This window comes from Alligator mississippiensis, chromosome 4 (genome assembly GCF_030867095.1).
Source record: "Alligator mississippiensis isolate rAllMis1 chromosome 4, rAllMis1, whole genome shotgun sequence".
NCBI lineage: Eukaryota > Metazoa > Chordata > Crocodylia > Alligatoridae > Alligator > Alligator mississippiensis.
Genome location: NC_081827.1, coordinates 78,720,115 through 78,744,902, shown reverse-complemented (window position 1 = coordinate 78,744,902; position 24,788 = coordinate 78,720,115). Strand labels below are relative to the sequence as shown.

At 38.1% G+C, this 24,788-nt stretch overlaps 1 protein-coding gene across 5 annotated transcripts in view; it reads left to right on the top strand.

Annotated features, from left to right (window-relative positions):
* The window catches only part of PPFIA2 (PTPRF interacting protein alpha 2), a 706,597-nt gene that overhangs the window by 635,403 nt on the left and 46,406 nt on the right, over nt 1–24,788 (top strand). For all 5 annotated transcript variants that reach the window (XM_059726131.1, XM_059726132.1, XM_019494145.2 and 2 more), the window contains one exon: nt 5,675–5,768. In XM_059726131.1, the coding sequence (XP_059582114.1) occupies nt 5,675–5,768 (94 nt within the window). The remainder of the gene's footprint in view (nt 1–5,674; nt 5,769–24,788) is intronic.

Below are 24,788 nucleotides of genomic sequence, written 5' to 3'. Positions count from 1 at the left end.
GTGCAGGGGGGATCACTTGAATTAAAGCACCCACAGTGTCTCATTCAGTGTCCCATGCTTCAAAATGGCAGTGGGGGCACTTTAAGTAATACTCATTCAACAAGCTTTAGTTAAAATGCCCCTTCTGCCATTTTGAAGCGTGGGAATGCTGAATACACGAGATGCAGAGGCTGCTGGAGCACACTAATTAGCACACTGAAGCAGAGTCAATTAATTGAGTCTTCTCTGACATACTGTAATTACAGCGTGTTGAAAGTGTTCCCGCACGTCTACAGGCACCCTATATAGCCAATTTGAATGCCTAAAAATAGAAGTGTAAATCCAAAATGAAGCAGACTCCTGGTTATATCACTGCATATAAACTCATAACTAAAATTCCACAGAGAAAATAGGGTAATCTTTGGGTCAGTGTATCAGAGAAAACAGCAAATATTCATGTAGTTTTATTCAGTTGCTCTACAAACAACAGTCTTTCTTAGCATGCTATAACTCTGTTCTGGGAAAAGGAATGATTTTTAATCATAATTTAGACTCCCTTGCTTTATCATTGTGGAACGAATAAAAATCTGATTTATTCAATCAGCTGGTAGTTTAAGGCATTTCAAAATCTATTAAATGGGTTTCTCAAATCAAGCTACATGTCCCCATATCCACTGATTGATAATTTTATATCTGTAGACTAGGTTATTAATTTCCATTTACATTCCATAAGACCAATTTTATTGATTCTAGCAGATTATGCATAATAATATATGAATTAGCTCAAAAGCCCAGAGGAGAATGATTGAGAACAAATGTATTGGACTTCAGAGCTGCTTCTTACAGTACAAAAGGAGAAATTGTAACTTTAAAGATTGTCTCAGGAGCAACCTAACCTGACAATAGATTACTTTATGATATTTAAAATTGTTAATATCGTATATCTGTAATTGGATAAAACTATTTTATAATTCCCAAACACCAACTCATGAAATTCTAGACAGATATTAGTAAATATTTGCAGTTAAATAATCTCTTTAGTGGCTAGGTCTACAATACTACCCTTTGGGCCTGTCTACATGAGATGTTTATTGTGCAGTTGACTAATTAGCTGCACAGTAAACATTGCATGTCTACACATGTGTGCCCCTATTAGCCTGGAGTAAACTAATTTACTCTGCAGCAGGATAGTACTCGTAAATAGAAGTACTGTCCATCTGCAGAGTGAAAAACTCTGCAGCAGCATATGTCTAGATGTTGGCGTATAAGGGTGGCTTCTGTGCGGGGATTGTCTGCTGACAAGCCCTGCATTGAAGCACCCTTGTGCCCCCGCCATCCCTTCTCCTCCCCACCCCCCACCCCCCACTCCGAGCATTAATAAACTCTGGAGCTTATTGTTCCAGAGTTAATTGTTCCCAGGCACACGGTCAAACAGCACACCCAAGAGCGATAAACTCCAGCGCAATAAGCTCTGGCTTTTATTCACATGCCTTAATTGCATGTTTAGCTGTACCTTTTAAGTAGGCAAATATAATCCACATTAAAATTAATGGTGCAAATAGTAACCCAAAAGCAGCAACAGAAATATTTAGAGGAACTACTAAGGGACACAATTGTATTACTGAATTACAGAGCAGCTTCCCTTTTCTTTAGTTTGTGACTAAGGAAGTTGAGATCTGAAAGGTATATAAACCTTTTTGTGGCGAGCAGCTTTTAATTGCTGACGCTGTTGCATAGATTGCATTTTAAAGATGATACAAGGAAAAGGAAATAGAAAGACATGCAAAAAGCACCAATTTTTACAGTAGTGCTTGAGTTAGTTCCATAACTGATGTAGTAATTCTAGAGTTACAATAGTGTTATAAGTTTCATTTAATGCTAGGATTTTACTTCATGAATTCTGTATCTAAATCCTAACATCACTATAGTGCCTATTGCTAAAAATCAATTTCTAATGTATTTTCATAAATGACAATGAAAGTTTAATAAAAGAAACTTCTTCCTTAATTTTGAAGTTTCCTCATATAAACTCCTTCTTTAATTTTGAATAATTTTGACTTGGAAAGATACGTACAAATACAAATTTACATGTGTAAGGATCAATTTTTTCTGTTATTTGGACAATATTTTGCTTTTTCTTCAATAGAACAACAAGGAGTAATAGCATTTGACAAATATTTTCCTATAGACTCAGTGATAATATTAATTCATTTGGATTTATACATCCATATGTGTGTATGCATGCACACAAGAAGAATGAATGTACTTTAAAAATTCATCTCAGTCCCAGAAATGTTAATGGTTCCAGTGATATCATCCATTTTAAGTACCCATACTATTACTGGAAACAGTAGTATTCCTAAAACCGCATATAACTAGATAAACTGGTACACAAGGTCTCTTTTGTGAATTAAAAAGCAATTTTGGGACATCAGGAAGGAGTTTTACCCTTGACTTTAATAGGGTCAGGGTTTCACTTAGATTTATTTGTACCGAATTATGTATATGCATTCAAGAAAATTATTTTTCCAGTGCCAGATCCCTTATTCTTTTGAGTGCTTATTCTTGCAGTGTTTACTCAATCATTTCCATTATTGTTCAAAGCCAGATACATACCGTAGAACATGGTTTTCATGTTTATGTTTCTTTAAGGATTTTGTTGGGGCTTTGCATCTTTTGTTAACTCATCTGACTTTATCAGCTTGTGCAGTCTCCCATCATCTTTTTTAAATATCATGCTAAGCTTTCTTTTTGTTCTTCTTCCCTTGTTCCATCATACCTATGTCTGTTCTTAATGGAAATAAGGTTTTACAGTGGTTTTTAGGTCCTGATCTTAGAGGACCTTCATGTGGGATTTGTGTGGGCACAAGGTCTGGTTCAGTTCTTTGTATGGGAGCATTAGAAAACATTTATAATATTCCCCTATAGTTTAAGATAATGGCAATTATAATCACAAGCTTCATCCCAATGTCATTCTAATTACTCAAATACCATAACTGTTTTCTTGTAGCAACACCTTTTAGTAAGAGTATCTTCCACTGTCTAAAAACACCCCAAGGAATTCCTATACATAAAATGCCAAATATTTTGATCTCTCAGGAATAGTTCATATGGTATACTGATACAGCATTTTGCTAAACCAGAATATATCTGAGCAAGACTTGCCCAAGCATCAGAAAGAAATGTGTGATGAAATATTTTATAAAACCTTTTTTTATAAAATAATATTAAAAAGAAGGCAATGTATGGAGTAATTGTGTGTGTGTGTGTATGTGTGTGTGTGTGTGAGAGAGATCGATAGGCCTGTTCTCCATCATGAGAATTATGTGACTAATGTACCCCTTGCTATCAAGATAGTTATAGTAGAAGAATGATTATATTTTAAAAAAACAATTTTACAACAAACATGATACTCAGCACAACCAAATTGGTGCATCAGTAGATTTTGCATGAGGGGCATGTTAACATGATATGTCAATGATGTATTTTCTTCATGTGACACCATAAACCCATTTGTCTATGTTTACAAAAATCAATGACACACAAGAATTGATATAGCAAACTACTTTGCAGTGTCTTTGTTTGCCAGTATCTTCTTTGCAACTAACTCAGGGCCAATTTTGCCCACATTTTCACAAGGAAATGAAAATTCCCATATCAGTGTGTTAAGTGCCCTCTTCCTTCTCTGTACCAGTAAAACAAAAAAAAAAATAGCAGCTCCACAGAACTGTTATGTTCACATTTGCCATGCACAGATGAGAAGCGAGTGGAGCCTAAATTTTGGGGACCATGCAGTGCACCAGCTCTTTACCCCAGGGCAATTTTTACCCTTCCCCCACACACCCTTCACCCACCCTGAGTTGAAAATGTAAAAAGAGTCACAGCCTCCTTCTCCAGATTCTTCAGGTGGACAGTCTTCTACCTTGCTTAAGACAGCTCATCGAGTCACACAATATAATCATCAGTGCGGGCATCTACGTGAGACACTTATTGCAAAGTTGCCTAATCAGCTCCACAGTAAAGCATCTCTGTCTACATGTGAGAAGCTATTAGGCTAGAGTAAATTAATTAAATCTACTGTAGGTTCGTACTGCCTTATACAAATACTATCCTATGACAGAGTTCTTTACTCTTTCACAATGCACGTGTAAATGGTGACTGGGGCTGGCTGAGGCATGAGGGTACTACAGTGCAGGGCTGTGTGCCAGCTAGCCTCGTACTATAGCACCCTTGTACCCCAGCCAGACATTCTGCAGCACATTAAGCCAGGGCAGAGCAGCTCTGGGCTGGCAGGTTTTTTGTAAATGCAGCGCCTGTGAGCAATAAAGTATGGTGCAAACTGTGCCAGAGTTGGTAGTGTTGCACTAATTTCACATGTAGATGCACCCACTAGGTAATATGATTGGATTTTGTGTTCATGTGTCTGTATATATATTTTGTGCGCTATGCATCATCAAGGAACAATAGTCTAATGGTTTCATTTAGTTTTAGATAGGGTGCTAACATGGAACTTCAGAGCCTCAGGTTCTTGCTTCATCACAGACTTCCTTTTTGATCTTGGGCAGGTCACTTAAGGTCATGTTGCACATTGCGCTTATGTTATGTTAATTGCACTTAAAATGCAAGTTCCCTTGTATTCAAGCAGTAAAACACATGCTAAGTGCAATTATACTGTAGCAAGGTTACGATTGATTTTTCAGGTGAGGGGTAGCTACAGATCGTATTAAGGCATGTTTAGCTAAGGTCAGACTTCTCCAAGGAGATAATATGAGCAATTCGAGGTACCCTTTCAAGTTGTAACCAACACTAACAAGTGACATTAGCAAGCAGAGGTGCCCTAATGGCACTACAAACCACCCAAGACCCGATCCTGCTTTTTCTTCTCAGTGAAGGGGCTCTGGTGCTGGGGCTGGGACTGCCAATTAACAATCTGTGCAAGTGTGCATGTTAGAAATTATGGTAAGCATTGCCACGAGACAGCTCAGAAGACATTGTAACTTTAATACTGCACAGATTTAACATGTACTAAGTGCCCCATGCAACAATGCTCTTAAGCCCAGATTCTCAAAATATCTAGACATCCAACAGCCTCAGATTTTGATGGACGTTAGATTCCTTAATCCCTTTTAAGATCTGAGCCTTTGTCTCCTTGTGACTCAGTTTCTCATCTATGAATGGGAATGCTGTGAGGATAATTACATTAAAGACTGTGAAATTCTGCTAATGGGAGGAGATGAGGACATTAGTGCATTATGAAGGGCTGAAGTTAAATATGTCACCACAACTCTTCTTGATAACACCATTTGCCTATGCACATTTTGCAACTTGCATAAATGCCAAGTGTTCATAGCAGAGCTATGCTTAGCTGCATCACAAGAGCTCAGTCCTCTAAAAACAGAGATTACTGGGAGAAAAGCGAGAGACTTTCCTACTGCGTAACAGCAGAACAAAGGGTGAAGAAATCAATTTTCCCCTCATTCCCAATACCTGTCCAGGTAGGGAGTATAATTTTCTTTGACCACAGATTTTTTCAGGGTTTGGTCATATTGATCTGTACTTACACATAAGTGTTAAGTATTCTTAGCAGGGGTAGCAAACACCAGACTTAACAAGAGAAAAATTGGAAAGAGAGAATACAGGTGTTAAGGAGGGAAAAGGAATCTGGGGAAATAGTGTTTTTGTTCTTTCAACACAGGAGGCTTTATGGAAACGGAGGCTGCAGTTCAGGATTCTCTGGGATTAGGGAAACTTGGAACTCAAGCAGAAAAGGACCGAAGACTAAAGAAAAAGTAAGTTTCTTTTTATTTTATTTTTATCACGTTAATATTTCAATTTTGTATTTGTCTTAGGCATAATTAAAAGCATGAGATAATCAGTGATTTTATCTATCTAATATTTATTTTAGATAAATTTTACAGTTTTGTTACATGTGAGTTTTCCATAATTATTTTAAAAGCCTTGTATAAAAGGCAGACGAATATATGGTAGTAAAGTGAAATGAAAATTGGTAAAAAAAAAAAAAAAAAAAAAAGTGTTTAAAAGAAAATAACTTTTTTTAGTTTTACATTAGTTTAATGCTACCATTGTATGGTAAGGGTAGATTTTAGAATAAAGCAGGCATTGAAATAAATGTTTTACCAACTCTTATTACTTATTACTCTTACTCACATGGTATTTAAATGAAAAAGAACAGCCATTATCCGTTGGACATAATTATTTCCATCTATTATGAAAGACAAAGATTCCCTGCAGACATTGGTAACTTTGCTTTCTGATCAGAAATTATGACCTTTTTATACATATGAAATTATAGAATAATTAAAGGCTTCCCTGATGTTCATACTTGTGAAACTGATACGCTCTGAGTCTTACCAGTGTTGGGATATTGTAGGCCCAGGTAAAAAAAGTCACACAAACAAAAGAAAAACCCTATTCAATAGCATACTTCCAATGCTGTTAGGTGATAGTTGAGAACAAAAAAGATTTAAAATTTTAAAAAATTATTCTTTGGAAATGCATTTTAAAATAATCAACATGATTCCTATTTCATAATCATTATTTTTATCATCACTGAAAGTTTCTCTCTCTCATTCTTCTGATCCTTTACAAGGTTTGATTCATGCTGTAAATTTCATCAATTAAATTTTTTCCCTGATATCTAATCTAAATCTTGCATGTTGCAGGTTAAGTCCAATCTTTCTTGTCCTGCTGTCTGAGAAAATATGAATCAGTGGATCACTATCCAGTTGATAACAACAGTTCTTTTGGTATCTGAAGACTTCTCTTTTTCAGATTAAATAATCACAGCTCTTCTGACTTTTCCTCATATGCCATGTTTGCCAGACCTCTGATTATGTTTGTTCCTTTCCTCTGCATCTTTGTAATTTGTCCATATCTGTCTTGAAGTGCACTACCCAAAACTGGACATCGTACTCCATCTGAGTCCTTGACAGTGCTCAGTAGGGTACAAGAATCACTCCCATTGACCTGCTAAGGCCGTTCCCATTAACGAATCCTAGTATGCCATTAGCTTCTTTGCAACAATATTACACTGTTGAATCATATAACTTGTGTCCTTTTCTACAGTACTAAGCCTAGCCAGTCATTCCCTTTCTTGTATTCTTGCAGTTGATAGTTCCTTCCTCTAATATTTGGTACTTGCCCTTATAAAATTGAATCCTATATATTTCAGACCTTTTCTCATTTTATCAAGGTCTTTTTGAATCTTAATCTGGTCCTCTAAAGTATTTGCTACCTTACCCAGTTTGCCATTACACGTACACTTAATAAACATACGCTCAATTTGGTCTTCACAAATGATTAAAAAAGATATTGAACAGTGCTGGATAGACCCTCAGGTAATCTCAGTTTATCCCTCCTCTCATTTTGACATTGAACCATTGATGACTATTCTTTGAGCATCTATTTAAAAGAACGTGATTTCATCTAGACTACATTTTCTTTGCTCAGTTGTGAAAACATTGTGGAGATGGCATCAAAAAGTCTAGGGTTATCACATCCCCTACCCCCCATCCATAAGGCCAGTCCCTTTTTCATAGGAAATTTCATTGGTTAAGCATGATATATTCTTGATGAACCCATGTTGGCTGTTCCTCATCACCCTATTATCCTCTGAGAACTTACACAGTGATCAATTTCTTGATGATATACTGCTGTATCTTTCTGGGTATTAAAGTTACATTGACTGGTCAGTAATTCCTTTGAACATCCTTTTGCCCATATTTTGTAGATCTAAATCTATTATAGCTCATTATTCAGTTGCACAATTTTATGGATATTTATCTTAAAAATCCAGTTTAGTCTTAATTCTACAAAGCTTCTTTAGTATAGTTGAAGACAGTACTTGGAACCAATTATAATAGGTACCATTCCCCACTTACCACCCCCATTATCTGCAGCAATAACTTTCTTTTTGGTTCTGAAAATACAGTATCCCCATATTGTAATCACTGCAAAATGGCAAATGTTCAGATTTTAAAAGTTTTCATTGTGCCTATACAAATACTTTAAAATATCACTTCTGCTATGCTGTTATTTTTGTTTCCTTCAACAGGAGGGAAAAGGTTTAATCTATATAAAATAGTTTTTAAAAGCTATATACTTAACCACATCATACAAATACATTAACTACTCAGTTATTTGATGTAGTTACACCGGAAAATATACAGGGTATTCCCAGATATGTTAGTCTGATACCACCCAACCAGATTTTCTCATGCTCTCTGTTTTCCATTCTTTCCCTCTTTATTGTACCTGCCTAGCCTTGGTTTCACATGGAGCAGAGGAAACCAAGCCATCTTTGCCATAGTCTCTTCATTTAAGAATCTTCCGTTTGTGACTTTCACTTTATTTTAAGTAAACATTTTTCCTAATAGGCTAAGATTTTAAAATATCCAAAAAGTAATTGTTTAGCACCTAAACTGAGATATGTGTTAAGTATCCATCTCCTGTAGACTTTTATTCCATATCTTTAGACTTCTATGAGTTTTTGGTCTTAATAGTTTTTGGCTTTTCAACTGTTGATCTTTGAGATATTCCTAAATTACTTTCAGAGACAAGTTTGGACCTGCATTGGTTGGTCTCTTCACAGAGTTCTTGTAAATATACAATTTATACAATATATATCTGTATATCTAGCTGTTATATAGAAAATATAGAGTATTAAATCATAGCTTTTTAATTAATTCAATTTTATTGTGACCATTTGTGGGATAAGGACCTGCAAAATGAATGATACAGAATTTATGTGCTTGCTTTTGAAAGATCAAGGCAATGAAATCAAGTGAGACTTTGAAGAATATGAGCTGAAACTCTCAGAACTTAATGGTTTTTAAAGTTTTAAGTGGAAAGCTTTGTCTCCTTATGTCAGGCTCTTTTCTTACTCACTTTTCACAATGTACATTTCTCTCGAAATTGAGAGGTCTTTCAGATGTACCACCTTTAGCTTAGGGAATTTTGGTTATATCAATGAGAAGGTTATCTCGTGTGTCATGTTGGTGATAGCAGAAATGGACCATACTGATGAAGACCTAATCTATGAAAAGTTTGGTATATTTATGAAGTAATAAAGTTTAACATTTATCAAACTGCTTTGTTCTCTAGTGGTACAGTAGCTAAATTTGAGTTCAAGCTTTTTGCTTGACTCCTTACTTCTGCCAAACAGAAGCTGTGAACACTGCAAAGAAAGCAGACATAATCCTGAAGAGGAAGCAGCAGTGTACCCTGCTTTGAAGTGGTCTGTATAGATGAGAAACAGCATTATCTAATAATTAAAATACATGACTGCGAGGTAGGAAATCTGTGCCCTCTGCTGACTTTGCCACAGCCTTGCTGTGTGACTTTTAACCTGGTTTAAAAGGTCTATTGCAAGGATTTAAAAAGAGCTTGCGAAACTGTGATGACTCTATAGCTGTAAACTATTATCCTTTTCAATAAGTAGTAGAAGCTTTAGTGAAGAACAAACATGTTTATTCTTCTGTATGGTAAAGATAAAGTTGAAGTGTGGCCAAAAGAAGTGCATTGTGTACTGTGAATATAAACTAGCCCTTAGATTCCACCTTACCTTATCACACAAAAAAACCTGTTAACACTTGTTTTTTGAAGGCTTCTCTGTTCCTCAAAGCCTGCTGTTTGAAACCTAAAGGGTTGAAAGAGCTGGCAGCCCTGAACATCCAGCAATATAATTCAGGGGACGTGAATATCTCAACAGTTGGCACATGGTTTCATAGATAGACTGATAGACTCTAAGGCCAGAGGATCATTAGCTCATCCTCTCTGACCACCTCTATATTACAGACCAATAAATGCCAAGGTAGTACCCTTGTACTGAGCCTTATAATTGTCACAACCAAATTAAGTAGTGCCCATGTAACAAACAAGTAAAACCATTCAAAACAGTTTTTTTCTGCACTAGGTTAACTAAGGGTTAACAATAATAATCATAACCGCTTTTTTTTGCTGCACATGTCAAAAAGAAATTTATAACTGCGACACTAACATGAAATAAAACTTAGCCTTCTGTGCTGTACATAAATCATTATAACTGGTCAGAGAAAACAGGGAGTAACCCTGTGAGATAACACCCTAGCGAAGACCGCTAGGTAATTGGTGATTCTAATTAAATTTATGACGTGGCGAAAAACAATTGGCTATTACACAAATAAAACCCGTCTTCACTTCCGTGAAGAACGGGAGACCTCCGCACACACACCTAAAAAACCTCTGAACGTATGCGTAAAAATAACTGACAAATTGATCGCTTGTCAGTCTCCCCCGTCTCGACCGTATCAGACGTAAATCAACGACCTTCCGGCCCGACTTTTTTCTCCGTTTATTTGCCCGACCAAAGAACTTTTATGCAGACCGACCTTCGAACCTTAAGCTGTAACTAACCAAGTATCTCTGACCTCCACTATTTACCACCTTGACGGTGTAAATAAATAATCTTGCTTTGCAACCGATAAGCGTCCGCCTAATTAATTCCACTCCGAGCGTCACAAATACCCGCCTGACGGCCTTCTAAGGCCCCGGACCCTTATCTGCCCGGGTGGGAGTCAGGGAGAGCTGCTGGCCGGCTGCCCTGGGTCCCGACATGGCGTCACGAACAGGATCAAGGGGAAATGTGATGGAATAAAAATTAATTAAGAACTGCCCCTGGTATAGTGGGGGGTGCCGTATAGATAACGTGGATAAATTATGGGCTCACATCGCTTATCACCAAGCGAGCGGAGCGGAGTCAGGGTGTGTCAGCGGCTACTTCTCGCTGAGAGGAGAGGAGGGAGTCGGAAAGGAGTGGGGAAGCTCCGAGTGGGACAAAGGGAAGATGATTAACGTAGTGTCACTCCTACTGCGTAAAAATACAAACTTAAAAACCCAGTTAGCTACAGTCAGCAAAGCTACTGCGGAGATGACAACGTGCCAAAACCCTCCGTTGCCACCAGAAAATGGCACCGAAAAAAATATAAGCTGCCCGGAGGACCTAAAAAAGAAGGGCGGAGCCACAGAAGAACAGGTGGGACTCCACCCAGCAAGCCTGCCCCCTGAGATGACGTCGCTCCAAATGGCCCCACCTCCATACCACAGGGAGGGGGCAAAGAGCGAAAATCCGATCCTCCCATCAGACACAATAACAACTACAGCTGCCGCTCACCCTATAACAATAACCAAGCAAATAACCAACCCAGAGGGTGCAACCACCACCACCACCCTTAATATCATCGAAGCATGCATGGAGATTTATGGAAAAGAGGACACCATCACCCTTCACCTTCTCCTCAACCTGCTCGTTACTCAGCCAGCAGAAAATCTTTTAAGTCAAATTCCACGACTGCAAGCCCTTATAAAGTCAGCAACCACAAACTCAGCCGTGGCCGTAAGCTATCTTACTACATATCCAGTCAAATACCAAGGGCCAAGACATTCTCAATTCAACTAACAAAAAAAATCAAGACTGCCACCCCAGAGGACACCGGAGGAAAGAGCCTTGTTTGGGTTCCTCCTAAACTACTTCACGCTTGCCAAACAACGGCTGCACGTCCTAAAAGATGCGGGAGAACGACAACTGGCACATATACTAGGCTACCAACCTGAACCGATCCCGCCAACTGGTCCAGACCCCGGAGGCACCCATGCCTAACAGCGCATTCCGGATAACACCGCAGCCTGCCCCAACAAACAACTACTCAAAGGGGGCATCTATGAACTATTCCAACCACTACGACATTATGCTCATAGATATACAAAAGACAATTTTATTGTTTTTTAGTTTTCTTTGTTTGTTTGTTTGTCTGTTTGTTTGTTTTGTTCCCTTATAGGCCCAGCGATAACAAAGAGGCAATCTGTGACTGCCCGATCGCAAAAATCACCGAACACCAACCTGCAGCACACCTGAGTCAACAACACAATGACTGCCCGCTCATATGTCGCAAGCAGGGTCGTCACTCTATTCCTACTGTTACCAACAGGTTCCTCGGCGAATGGAGCTAACTTCAAAACCTCCAACTCGGTCCTAAACCTTCTGTCATTTTAGGCCAAAAACATAACTAACGACTCATTTTATAGTTTTTCTTTTCCTGTTAATGATCCTATACATACTTGTTTTGTTTTGTTATGTTTTAAAACCTATTCAAAACTTTACACAGTAAAGCCAAGTCATAATGTTTTGAGTAGAAAACTCTAAATTATTGAGAAAAAACAGCATTGATAGTCTAAAGGTTTGGGGGATGTCGCAGAAAGGTCGGGTGTAAACAAAAACATTAATTGAGGAAACGTGAGAAAAGAGATAAGGGAGATGATGATGGAAGGGGGCAAATAGTCAAGGTTCTAAAGGAACCTATACATTCAAAAAAGAGGAAAAAAAACCATTTGGGAAGAGAGGTAACAATAAAAAAAATAAAAAAGGCCGCTAATAACAGTACAAAAAATTAGTGTTTTCAGAGCTACGATTTAACTCAAATATAATAAGCCACAATTTTAAAAACCCTCCGTATAGGGGGCATTAATCTGATACCTCACTTTCAATTACCTTAAAAAATCGAATTAAAAAAGATTATATAAAATCAAAAATAACAGTTTACTGCGTTTAAGTTAATTCAAGTGTCGGCGTCTTTGATTATCTTATATTTACCATTAATCATAATAGCCATTGTTATATTTGTGTGTTTTAGTTGTTGGATTTTACAATATCTCAAAATGAAGTTAACCACGCTTTTTGCTTTTATATACACCCACTTGCCAAACACTAACAATGATAAACAAAATGGTCTATATATAAACATAATATAACTTGCTGTGCCATGGGCAAGGGGGCATGTCACAACCAAATTAAGTAGTGCCCATGTCACAAACAAGTAAAACCATTCAAAACAGTTTTTTTCTGCACTAGGTTAACTAAGGGTTAACAATAATAATAATAACCGCTTTTTTTTTGCTGCGCATGTCAAAAAGAAATTTATAACTGCGACACTAACATGAAATAAAACTTAGCCTTCTGTGCTGTACATAAATCATTATAACTGGTTAGAGAAAACAGGGAGTAACCCTGTGAGATAACACCCTAGCGAAGACCGCTAGATAATTGGCGATTCTAATTAAATTTATGACGTGGCGAAAAACAATTGGCTATTACACAAATAAAACCTGTCTTCACTTCCGTGAAGAACAGGAGACCTCCGCACACACACCTAAAAAACCTCTGAACATATGCGTAAAAATAACTGATAAATTGATCGCTTGTCAGTCTCCCCCGTCTCGACCTTATCAGACGTAAATCAACGACCTGCCGGCCCGACTTTTTTCTCCGTTTATCTGCCCGACCAAAGAACTTTTATGCAGACCGACCTTCGAACCTTAAGCTGTAACTAACCAAGTATCTCTGACCTCCGCTATTCACCACCTTGACGGCGTAAATAAATAATCTTGCTTTGCAACCGATAAGCGTCCGCCTAATTAATTCCACTCCAAGCATCACAAATACCCGCCTGACGGCCTTCTAAGGCCCCGGACCCTTATCTGCCCAGGTGGGAGTCAGGGAGAGCTGCTGGCCGGCTGCCCTGGGTCCCGACAATAATTTGTACTTAGCTAGAGGAAACCTGGTTTTGCTTAAAGCATATTCTCCAAAAAAGTGTCCAGTCTTGATTTGCAGACATCAAGAAATAGAATCAAGTAGTTCCTACAAGTGATTAATCATCCTCACTTTAAAAAAAAACTGCCTAGTTTTTCTAATTTCTTTTTAGTTTCCAGGCATTAGTTCTTGTTATGTCTTTTTCTGCCAGATTCAGAGTTTTTTAGTTCCTGATATGTTTTCCTGTTTGTACATCCGATATTGAATCCACCTTGTTCTATATGGCTGCCCTGTCCTCCTCTTCATTTACCAGTCTAAGGCTAGTTACAGACATTAAAAATGCCCAAGGTGGAATCAATCTAAGTTATGTGGTTTTCTATAAGCAGCGTAGTTTGGATCGGTAGCAAATGGAACACACATTCGCCTGGCGAGGGGAAGGGTGCTAATCTTAGACTGGGTTTAGCCATTTTTAAACCACTGTGTGTGTGTTGAATGTCTATTCTATTATGGGTATGGACCTGTTTTGTGTGCTGAATTTCTGTTCTTTTCTGAGTATAGACTTGTTCCTGATCAATTATACCGGTAAAAGTATAACGTTTGTACCTGACCTAAAAGTCTTTGTGTCTTTTACAATAATATAGATTTTATACTTACTTCCAGATTATTGATCTAGCATCACCACTGGAGATTTGTCAGATGACTTCAATCCTATTTTGAAGTTATATCTCACTTTTTTTTGTTCTAAGAAAACAGCATATGGTCTAGTCCTTGTGTCCCTTGCTAAATTATTTGCTTACTCTTCTCATTATGACAACTGCTTACTTTCTTAGGCTGGTTAAAGAATTTCTCTTGGTAGCTGCTCTAACTATTCATTTGCAATTTTAGGAAAAGATTGGGTTTATTTATTTCCTTGATAAATGCAGAATATATACAATGCTGTCACTTTAAAAGTTTGGTTCAGACTTAACACAGCACATCTATAGCTAGCTGTTCTTGACATTTTAAAAGACCTCATTGATTCTAAATGAATATTCTGGTAACCCAGTAGGCCTGACACAGTTTTCAGATAACAGTACTTCAAGCATTTAGGACTGGATTTCCAAATGTAGGCACTTAATTTATTTTGTCTCAGTTTGCAACGTCCAAGCAAATAATGAACTGAACAAAGGGGTCCAGGTCAACAACTAAGGCTCTTGAATGCTATGATAATGCAAAGAAGAAAAAAAATCACATTCCAACAGTAAATTATAGAACTGAGAAATTGTTGTCCACACTATTATCCACAGGCCCATTCAAGTACAGTATTTCTTACAAACAAAAACTCTGAGATTAATTCTGGAACATTATATTTTTAAAATGGAAAAGCCTGTCACACGCAAGATTAAAATTCTTTATTAAATAATTAAAAAAAAGTTTTAAGTTAAAAACTGTAAACCAGCTTGTTACTCCATTTTGCAACTCATCCATGTATTCAATTGTGAATGAAAAATAGGTGTAATTCTGGTCTGCGCAATATGAGACAGGGGTTTAAGAAAGATTTGCATAATACATAGTCCTGTAAAACTTATATGTACAGTTATACTCTGGAACAGGCCTGATCTGTTACTTCTTCAGCAGATCCGAAGAATAAATCATTCTTCCCACAATGGCAACGTTATCTGTATAAATCCTCCACCTCTCCCCCAGAGCATGCTGACAGGACTCTAGCTATGCAGATAACAAATTCCTTGTGCTCCGTGCTGAATTTGTTGATATCAGAAGAGAGTGGTAGCCACAACGTTACCTCCAGGCAGAGGTGTCCTCATCACAGATCAATTCACTTTGACTACATTTTGTCATGCTCATCTACCCCATGGTGAAATGGGAATGCTGGGGTGGGGTGACACAAGGAAAGAGCTGACAGCTTTAACTTTTCTTCTGCTTCTGTTTGGTTGAATCTAAATGACAGTACACTAGTTTGTTTGTTTCTTTTTCCTTTTTTTCAAATAGCAGAAACCTTCAAATCTTTTTCTGGTAAAATTGGCATTAACAGTAAAGTTTGTGTTTAAAAAGTAAAATACAGGTAGAGGATATTCATAGAATCATAGACATAAAAGAAGGGTGGGCACCTCAGGAACTGATCCATACCCAACTTCCAGCTAATGCAGGATTATCCCTGTCTAAATTATTCCTCAGAAGTGTTCATCTTACCTTCAAGGATGGAGAGTCCACAACTGCTCTATATAATCTGCTCCAGTGCTTAAAGTTCTTTCTAATACCCAACCTAAATTTCCCTTGTTGCAATTTAAGACTGTTACTACTTGTCCTCTCACCTGCAATCACAGAGAAATAGTCAACTACCATCCTTTTTATAACCATCTGTCAGGTGTTTATGGACTCTTATCAAAACCCCTCTCTCCACTAATCTTCTCTTCTCCAGACTAAAATAGACCCCGCTCTTCCAAACTTTTCTTGTAAATCGTATTTCCTAGACCTCTAATCTAATTTTTGTTGCTCTCTGTCTGGATCTTTTCTAATTTGTCTATGTCTTGAAGTGTGATGTCCAGAACTGGAACAGTAATACTGGTTGAGACTGCATTAGTATTGATTGAGTTCACTGAGTGAAAGAATTTTCAAGAGAGATGTAGATAACCTGGAAAGGGTTCAGAGGAGAGCCACCTGTCTGGTTAAAGGCCTACAGGAAAAACCCTATGAGGACCGATTGATGGACTTGAATCTCTTCAGCCTCCGCAAGAGAAGGCTGAGAGGTGAACTTGTGGCTGTCTAGAAACTCATCGGGGGGGCAGCAGGAAGTAGGGGATACGATGTTTACCATGGTGCCCATCGGGGTAACTAGAAACAAGGGCCACAAACTGAAGGAGAGCAAATTTAGATTGGACGTCAGGAAAAAATTCTTTACAGTGAGGGTTGCCAAAATATGGAATACGCTTCCAAGGGAGGTGGTGCTACCCCCTTCCTTGGAGGTATTTAAGAGGAGATTGGACAAACACCTGGCTGGGGTCATCTGACCCCAGCACTCTTTCCAGCCCAGGGCAGTGGGTTGGACTCAATGCTAATAAGTCTGTTCTGACCCTAAAATCTATTAAATCTATGAAATCATTTTTCTTGACTTGCAGGTGACACTCCTGTTAATATAACCCAATATACCGTTGGTCTTTACTCACTCTAGCCAGTTTTGTAGCCCTTACTCTTATTAATGCTGGGTTCCACAAGCAGGCCTTGTTTTAACAAAATTTAAATTTCTACTGTTGAGGTAGGTAATAAAAGAGGCCTTATATCACCATGCCAGGACTTACATCAGTGCTTAAGTTCTTGCAGATTCAAAGTCTAGCTTCAAGTATTAAGAGGAAACCAGTGTTTTTACATCAAATACAGCTGATCATGGCCTTTTGATTAATTTTTTTGATGAATCAAGTACAAGCAAAAATTGCAATTTATTTGAAGTAATGCTTACAAGAAAGTAGCATTGTCCCCACATTAAACAGAAAGGTCAGTTTTGTTACTCTGTTTCAGCTTCCTTTGTGTAGACCCCAGAGGACTGTTGTCTAGTTAAATTCCTAATAATGCTCTCTATGGCTACAAACCTGCATTTTCTTCCAGCAGTGGAAGTTTCCACCATTAGCAAACCTTCAGGGAGAGGGAAAATATAGGCGTTAAGTCTGCAGCTGCCCCCTCTTCCCTGGTCTCTACACCTTCACCAGACTGGAGTGATGCTAGTCTCAAAAAGCTAATAGAGAGATGGAAAGACTCCCCATATCTTCCCCAAACCAGGGTCTAGAGAATGGGCAGTGAGAAGCATGGGTGACTGGTGCCACCTTAGTCTCCTGGACTGATCTGAGAGAGATGGGGAACATCAAGGCAACGCCCCCCCCCCCCCCCCCCGGCATTCCTCAAGCCAAGGTTTCTAGGTTTTCAAGGTTCACTGCTTCATTCCTTACCCCACTCCTAGACTGGTCTGGGAGGGGATTGGAGCAGTGGGGCAATGCTTCCCATCTGTTTTCAGGACTAGGAAGTCCCAGGTCTGAGGAAGTGTGGAGAATGTTGCCTCTCTGCCTTGCTCCCCTCCCAAACCAAAACTGGGGGGCAAGAGTTGGGGGGGGGGCATACAATCATTCATGCTTGCAAGAAAGTTTCTCTCACAAGGGAGATCATCTAGGCTGACAACTGAAAGATCTTTTGCCCAGAAGGGGCTCATTTACCTGGGAGAAACTGAATTAATTCTTGTACACTCATAATTTCTACTAGGAGAACATTAATTCTCCCAGTCGAACCATAACCGGGAATCCTTGTTGTCCCTATTTAAAAATTGAAAAATCTCCAATTAAAAATCTAAAATCCATGATTAAAATGAGTAAAATATATATATATTCTATCTATCTAGCTATAATCTATCTATCTATCTATCTATCTAGCATAGATAGATAGATAGATAGATAGATAGATAGATAGATAGATAGATAATATATTGTATACACACAAACACACACACACATATATAGGTATCAATTAAACACCATGCTTTATTGAGATATTCACAATTTTAAAGCAGTTTGGAAGCCTATCAGTGCCCATAAATAATTTACTACTTATTTATAGGAAAATACATTCTAAATACTTATACATTTTGGCATTTGATTTTGGGTTTTTTATCATGGAAAGTCAGACCTCTCCCTGCCCCCTTTGCTCACCAGGACATGGGTCCATCTGTGGCTGTCCAATGCCCTCCCTCCCCCCCGGCCCCCAACTGCTTTGTGGCACTGAGCAGTCCTGAATATGCTGGTGCCCTACCCCTGCCACTACCTCTCACTCCCAAGCCACAGCTCCCCAGCCCTTCTGGTGCCCCTCACACCCCACCCACAGCCTGCCACCCCCTCAGCTCTAACAGAAGGGGTCCCCAGCTCCCAGGGGTATGGGGACAGGGACCCAGGTCCACAGCCCCCTGCCATCCCCAGCAGCACCTGCGTCCCAGCTGCTGCCTGTGGGAGGTGGTGCCTATTGTGGCCCCAGTGGGGAGCAGAGTGCAGTGCAGTGCCTGGCTCCCCCTCCACCATGGGTGGCACAGCCAGAGTGGAGCCTGTCAGGGGGGATCACATGAAGGTGCCCGCTGCGGGCTTGGGCTCTGTGCCTTGCTGCTTTCCCCCGATGCCTCTGCAGCCCTGTAGGTGGGACCTAGTGCAGCAGGGCAAAGCAGAGCCAAGTGGGGAAGCTCAGTGCCACCACCATGAGCCCCGCACTCCCATGGCAAGGTACTCCCTGAATCATAATTCTGTGTTCCCCCTGCATTGCCAAGTAGTAATGATCAGATTGGGTTTGGATCCCTGATCCCAAAATTGCACCTCCTGCCATGACTATGGAGCATGGCAGGAGGCACAATTGTTGGTTGGGACTAAGGATCAGAACCCATCACATAATTAAATGAATTTATGCCATGGGGCTTAACCTCAAGCTGTTTCTGATCATAGCAAGACAAAAAACTTGTCTCTAGCTTCCCATATTCAGAGGCAGCCTTCTCTTTCAGTTACATTTCCCAGTTAGTTTTTGATGCACCTTCTTTATGAGCTGTGAAAAATTGTATTGACTAACAGAAACAATTTTGTAAGATGCCTAGATTTTATCCAGGGGTGTGGAACCTGAAAGCTAGCAAGGAAGAATTTTTCCAACTAATTGAGTTGCTGTAACAAAAGATATCGGATTTACCCAAAGAGCCTTGTCTGCCAAGGTTTTATCCAGGCGCGTGATATGAGTGCTCCTTTTCTTTGCTGGATGGCAATCAAATGATTATTAACTGAGGAAATTATATCAACAGTGTTGAATTAGCAATTATGTTGGCAGCGCTGGGTTACACAGAGAACCAAACCATGTAAACCACTATGAATACTACTTTTCACTAATGCAACTATTTACAAACAGTCTGTTCATTAAAAAATCCTGAATGTTTTAAAAAGCACAAACTTAGATCATTCATGTTTACCTTGGAATATTTTGGTATAATACTGTTAAAAACACGTAACAAAATATACATACAATTCCATTGTACAAAAAACATTATAAATGATTTCTATTTGGACAATGTGCATTTTTTTGTGAATGGTCTGCAGTGTGTGTTCTGTTCTTGGACCTTCTGCCATAAACGTTGATTGTAGGTCTGCTGTGCTACATGGCATATAATAAGGAATAGACTTCAGTTTAATGATAACTTGCTAATATCTCTAGAAAATCCTTTTATGACTTGCAAGGGCATGTATCTATTTTACAAAGCTGGAGGCCAGTTTCATAGCAAGATTTGTCATGCTTACAATTGTGCTATTATTTTATCTATCATGATTTTTTTATGGACTGCCATATATTCATTAACATTTGTGTGCTTTTCTTTTCCATTCATCTCTCTTCATCTCATGAAAAGCATATCTGGGTAAGTTAAACCACAGTGGCTGCTGAACATGTTTATTTTCAGCACCATACTTTATTTTCTATTGTTTTTCTTCTTATTATTTCTTTTCCTTTTTCTTTGGCTTTTATGTAACAAGCCTATGTGGAGAACTAAGCCCAAACCAATTTTTCAAGATATTAAAAAACTTTATATATAATTGAATGCATGCACAGATTCAGAACTTGATCCCCCAGTCTTTGTTCTTGTGGGGATAGTGGCAGTCTCCTTTTTAAAGGAAATTGGTTTGTTGTGGCTTCAAGTTCTACAAATAACCCCCCCCCCCCCCCCCAGTATTTTCATTTATGCATATATAATTTCAGTTTTATTTTTATTTTTCACCAATTCATTTGTTTTAAAATTTGCAAAATTGTTTAAATTGCTATGTTTATATCAGGTTTAAAATATATACCTCCACTTCCAATCTACATTGAAAATTATATATTAAACATTTTTGGTGCTTATGAAAGAAAATCTGTGCATAATGAATGAAATCTTAGATCAAAGATCACAAGACAAATACATACTTAGGGCAGGAATTACTATTTTAATTTAGCATGCATGGTTATGAAATGGTTCTACACAACAAGATTTATTAAAGTTTAATTAACCTGGAAACTCGAGGTCACTAATAACATCTAGTAAACTTCATACTATACTGCAGGGTTTTATATTCTGCAAGTGTGTTTGGTTAATTACTGTTTTTATTACATTTTAGTAGTAATTATCTGCAGCTCTAATTTAAAGTTATGGTCTGTATTTCTAATGTCTACTCAGCATTCCAAAATATGCTTCACTTAGCATTACATGTGCTTTCAGAGAAAGCAATAATGCCTTCCAGTTTGCAGAACACACACTTCTATATAGCAGTTACAGCATTATTTAAATATGCTGTCCATATCTAGGTTACTTGTGCTCATCTTAAATGAATAATAAAGCTATCCTTTGGGGGTTTTTTTATTTAAAATGTTGTTTATTACCCACATCTTTATGTACTTTTACCTGATTTGATATTTCTATTATTACCCCCTCAAATCTCTTTTATAGTTAAGACAAAATGTTCAGCATAGGTGAAGGGTTAGCTTTGCATATATTTCCCATTACTCCTAATATACAAAGTACAAAAAAAAAAGAATGCTACTGAATTTAAATGATTTAAAGTGAGGATCAGTTTAGGGCAAGAGATTGAAAAAGCTACCTTTTAATAAAACATTTTATTTGGAACTCATAGAAACTCTCTTTAAAATAATTAAATTAAAGCTCTGTGGCATGGTAAATCTGACTCTGGTTGATTTAATTGCCACATGTGTGGAGCTTTTGTATCATTTATGCATGCATACATACATACATATATATGTGTGTGTATGTTATATATATATGTATGTATGTATAATGATACAGTAGCTCCACACACATGGCAATTGTGTGTGTGTATGTATATATATTTGTGTATAACCATACAAAAGTGCCTCATAGTTTATTAATTATTTACAATCTGATGTGAAATATATTTTAAACATGTATAATTGTACGCACAAGGGGTGGCTAATATTTAGGATAATTTGTTAATTTTTGCATTTTACAGAACAATATCTGCGTATAAAATTCAACTAACATTTCATTTATCTGTATCTTAGAGACAGAATTTTCTTTATTTTAAAATGCAGAGTGACTAGAAAATACCCATAGAGGTAAATGAAAAACACCTTGGGTGGAATTCTATTATTCTTTGTGTCTGACTGGTAGTTTTCCAGTTGTGCAAGTGGCCTTTTGGTCACTTACTTGCAGATTGAAATTTTGTTACCCCCTATAACCTGTGAAGTGTAGACACATAAGCATATACACATATATTGAGCATAGGCAGACAAGGCTCCTTGGGTGAATTTGATATCTTTTATTAGACCAACCCAAATAGTTGGAGAATAGTTATTAAGCAAGCTTTCGGGTTCAAAAACCCTTCGTGGAATTTCATTCCATCCAGGAAGAGCACACACCAACTGCTGAAACTTCCTTAGCCTGATGAAGGGTTTTTGAACCCTAAAGCTTGCTTAATAACTATTCTCCAACCATTTGGGTTGGTCTAATAAAAGATATCAAATTCACCCAAGGAACCTTGTCTGCCTATGTCCTTAGACCAACATGGCTAAAACCTACACCCCTGCAACATGGAATATATTGATCATGGCACTTACGCACATCTTGCAGGTTCCCTTACCCATGCAGTGTTAACATGTAAGTATACACATGTACACTGAGCAGGCACAATAGGCTGCGCACAGGCTGGGCAGGTGTGAGTCTATGTATGTGCACTCATTCGATGCACGTCAGTAATAGCATTTTACCAGGGCAAAACCCATGCTCCGATACTGTTTTTGAAGCTGGGTCCCTGGGTGGCAAAGAAAGTGAGGCCAGGTATCTGAGGCCATAAAAAAAGAGAGCAATTAAGAGGGTGTGTTGCTTGAAGAGATGGATGTTGCCGTGTAAGGGAGTAGGCCCTGGGTTCTAGTCTGGACCCTTGGTCTCCCACTCCACTGCACTCTGCCTGTGAGTAGTAAATGCAAGCTGCAGTGGCTCAGCTTCAAAAAGAGACCTGGAGAAGGGATTGGATAATGCCTTCCCTGTGGCTTTGTAGGTATAGTACTCTACTAGGAAGACACAAGTTCAAACTCCCGCTACTTGATGGTCTAAAATCCTGCTTCCAACATGAGTGTGCTAATCCATTGTTAGGGCTGAAACATAGGAGGGCTTTTATTCCTTTCCCTTTGCCAATTTATACTAGCATATTTAGCGGTGTAGCTGTCTGATCAGTACATGGCCTACTGCATATCATCAGTATACAAATGTATGCTTATTTATCCATGCTGCATGAGTAACAAAATTACTAACTGCCTGAGTGCCAAAAACGTTACTTATACAGCTGGAGAGGTGCCATTTAGGTGCACAAGGGGTAATAGCATGCCACCCCTTCTGTTTAAAGATGGAATCCAAAACCTACTTAGTTCAGTGGAGAAAACTATCAATCAGAATCTTGAGGTCTTTGAATCAAAGTCCATAGTTTTTAAATATTTTTCATTGAATACTGTTTTCTCATGGAGAGGCAATTGGGTTTACATCTTAATTTGAAATCTACATGTTGCACATAATAGCATAGCATCTTTTAGCTATCTATAACAAACATGTAAAAAGGCTTGTAAGTTAGGCATTTTTTCTGTAAAAAAGGGTACGTAATAGTTCTATATGTGCTATTTCCATTTACATTATGGTTAAATAATGATGATGATAGTGAATCTGCTGCATTCTGTCACCAAGTTAACATTTTGACTTTCAGCTGTTGTCTTAATTAGAAAACTTCTCTGAATAGCTATCTCATGGGAAATTAAAATCAGACTCTTCATCTACTAGTTAGCATTTCTTAGTGAAAACTACTTGTATGCTATCACTACAATTCTGTTCCTTCTCATTTTCACATGCGTAGTTTTGAATTTGTCTCACATTTGCTGTGGCATTTTAATTAAGAGCAATTATAATTTGTATTACTGGATCTTTATGTTAAACTGGAACTATCAATGCTAATGTTGTTATTTACAGAAGTATGAAGTGTTGGGTTGAAATATTGTTAAATTCAGGTTTCATCATGAAAATGTTTTCACTTCTAGCATAGTTTCTGTACTTAGCTTTGCAAATTAGCCATTCATTTTGATGTGGTGTTTACTATGCACATCATTAAGTGAGCCCTGCCTCAGCGATTACTGTAAATAAGATTGAGATAATTGCAAACGATATAGTTTTTGGACTTTTTAAAGTCAAGATCTTAATATTTGCTTATAAAGAAGTCTGAGTGAATTTTGTTTAGTTATTTTTTAAATAATAAGGTTCATTTGATATTACTCAATAAGAGATGACAATGTAGGGCTAGAATATCCTCTACGCATAATAAATCCTGTATAGAAGATAGGACATTTTTTCCTCTCCCCTCATTTTTTCCACTGTAGATTGGACCTTCATGTATCCTTTGGGTGTCCACAAGGATTTTTGAACATTAATGGTTACCACTGCTTCCTTGACCTCTAACAGTTCAGTTAAAATATAATCATCCTGTTCTCCTTTTCCATCCATTGTTCCTTTCATTCATGTATTCATTCTTTCAATTTATATGCTGCTCTTCACCATACAGTCCAAGGGTGGTAAAGTTTTAAAGTTTTGAAGAGAGGGTGACAGGTTCAGGATAATCATAGGTTTTATTGTTCAAAATTGCTGAGAGGAGTTAAGCCAGAGAGAACAGCTTTCTCTGAAGTATTTTCCAAAACATTATGGAAGAGAGGTCAACACTAGGGAATTAATACTTTATCCCCAACCTCTTTCCGTGCCACCCAACCCAGCCATACCTGAACTTGCCCATCACTATTTGTAGAAATCAGTATAAACAGTTCTGTCATGAGCTCTCTTTAAAATATTGGTACTGGATGGAGGTAAACAGTCTAATGTCATAGAATTTCCTTAGTTTGCAAAAACAATATGCATCTGTGGAGGATAGCTAGTAGGAGTGTGTGAAACATATTCAATTCAGATTCGGCCCAAATCGGAGACAGTGATTCAATTGGTTGATTCAGATCACTGTCCCTGATTCAATTTGGTTGAATCCAAATCTGAAGATTCAGTGCTGATTTGGAAAATCATCAATTCAGACATAGACACAGCTTTAAATGTTTTCTCTACCTACCTCGAGGTAACAGGTACAGCTCGTGAAAGATGCAATGCTGGAGCGCATGGAGCATCCCACAGAAGCATGGGGAGGGGGCC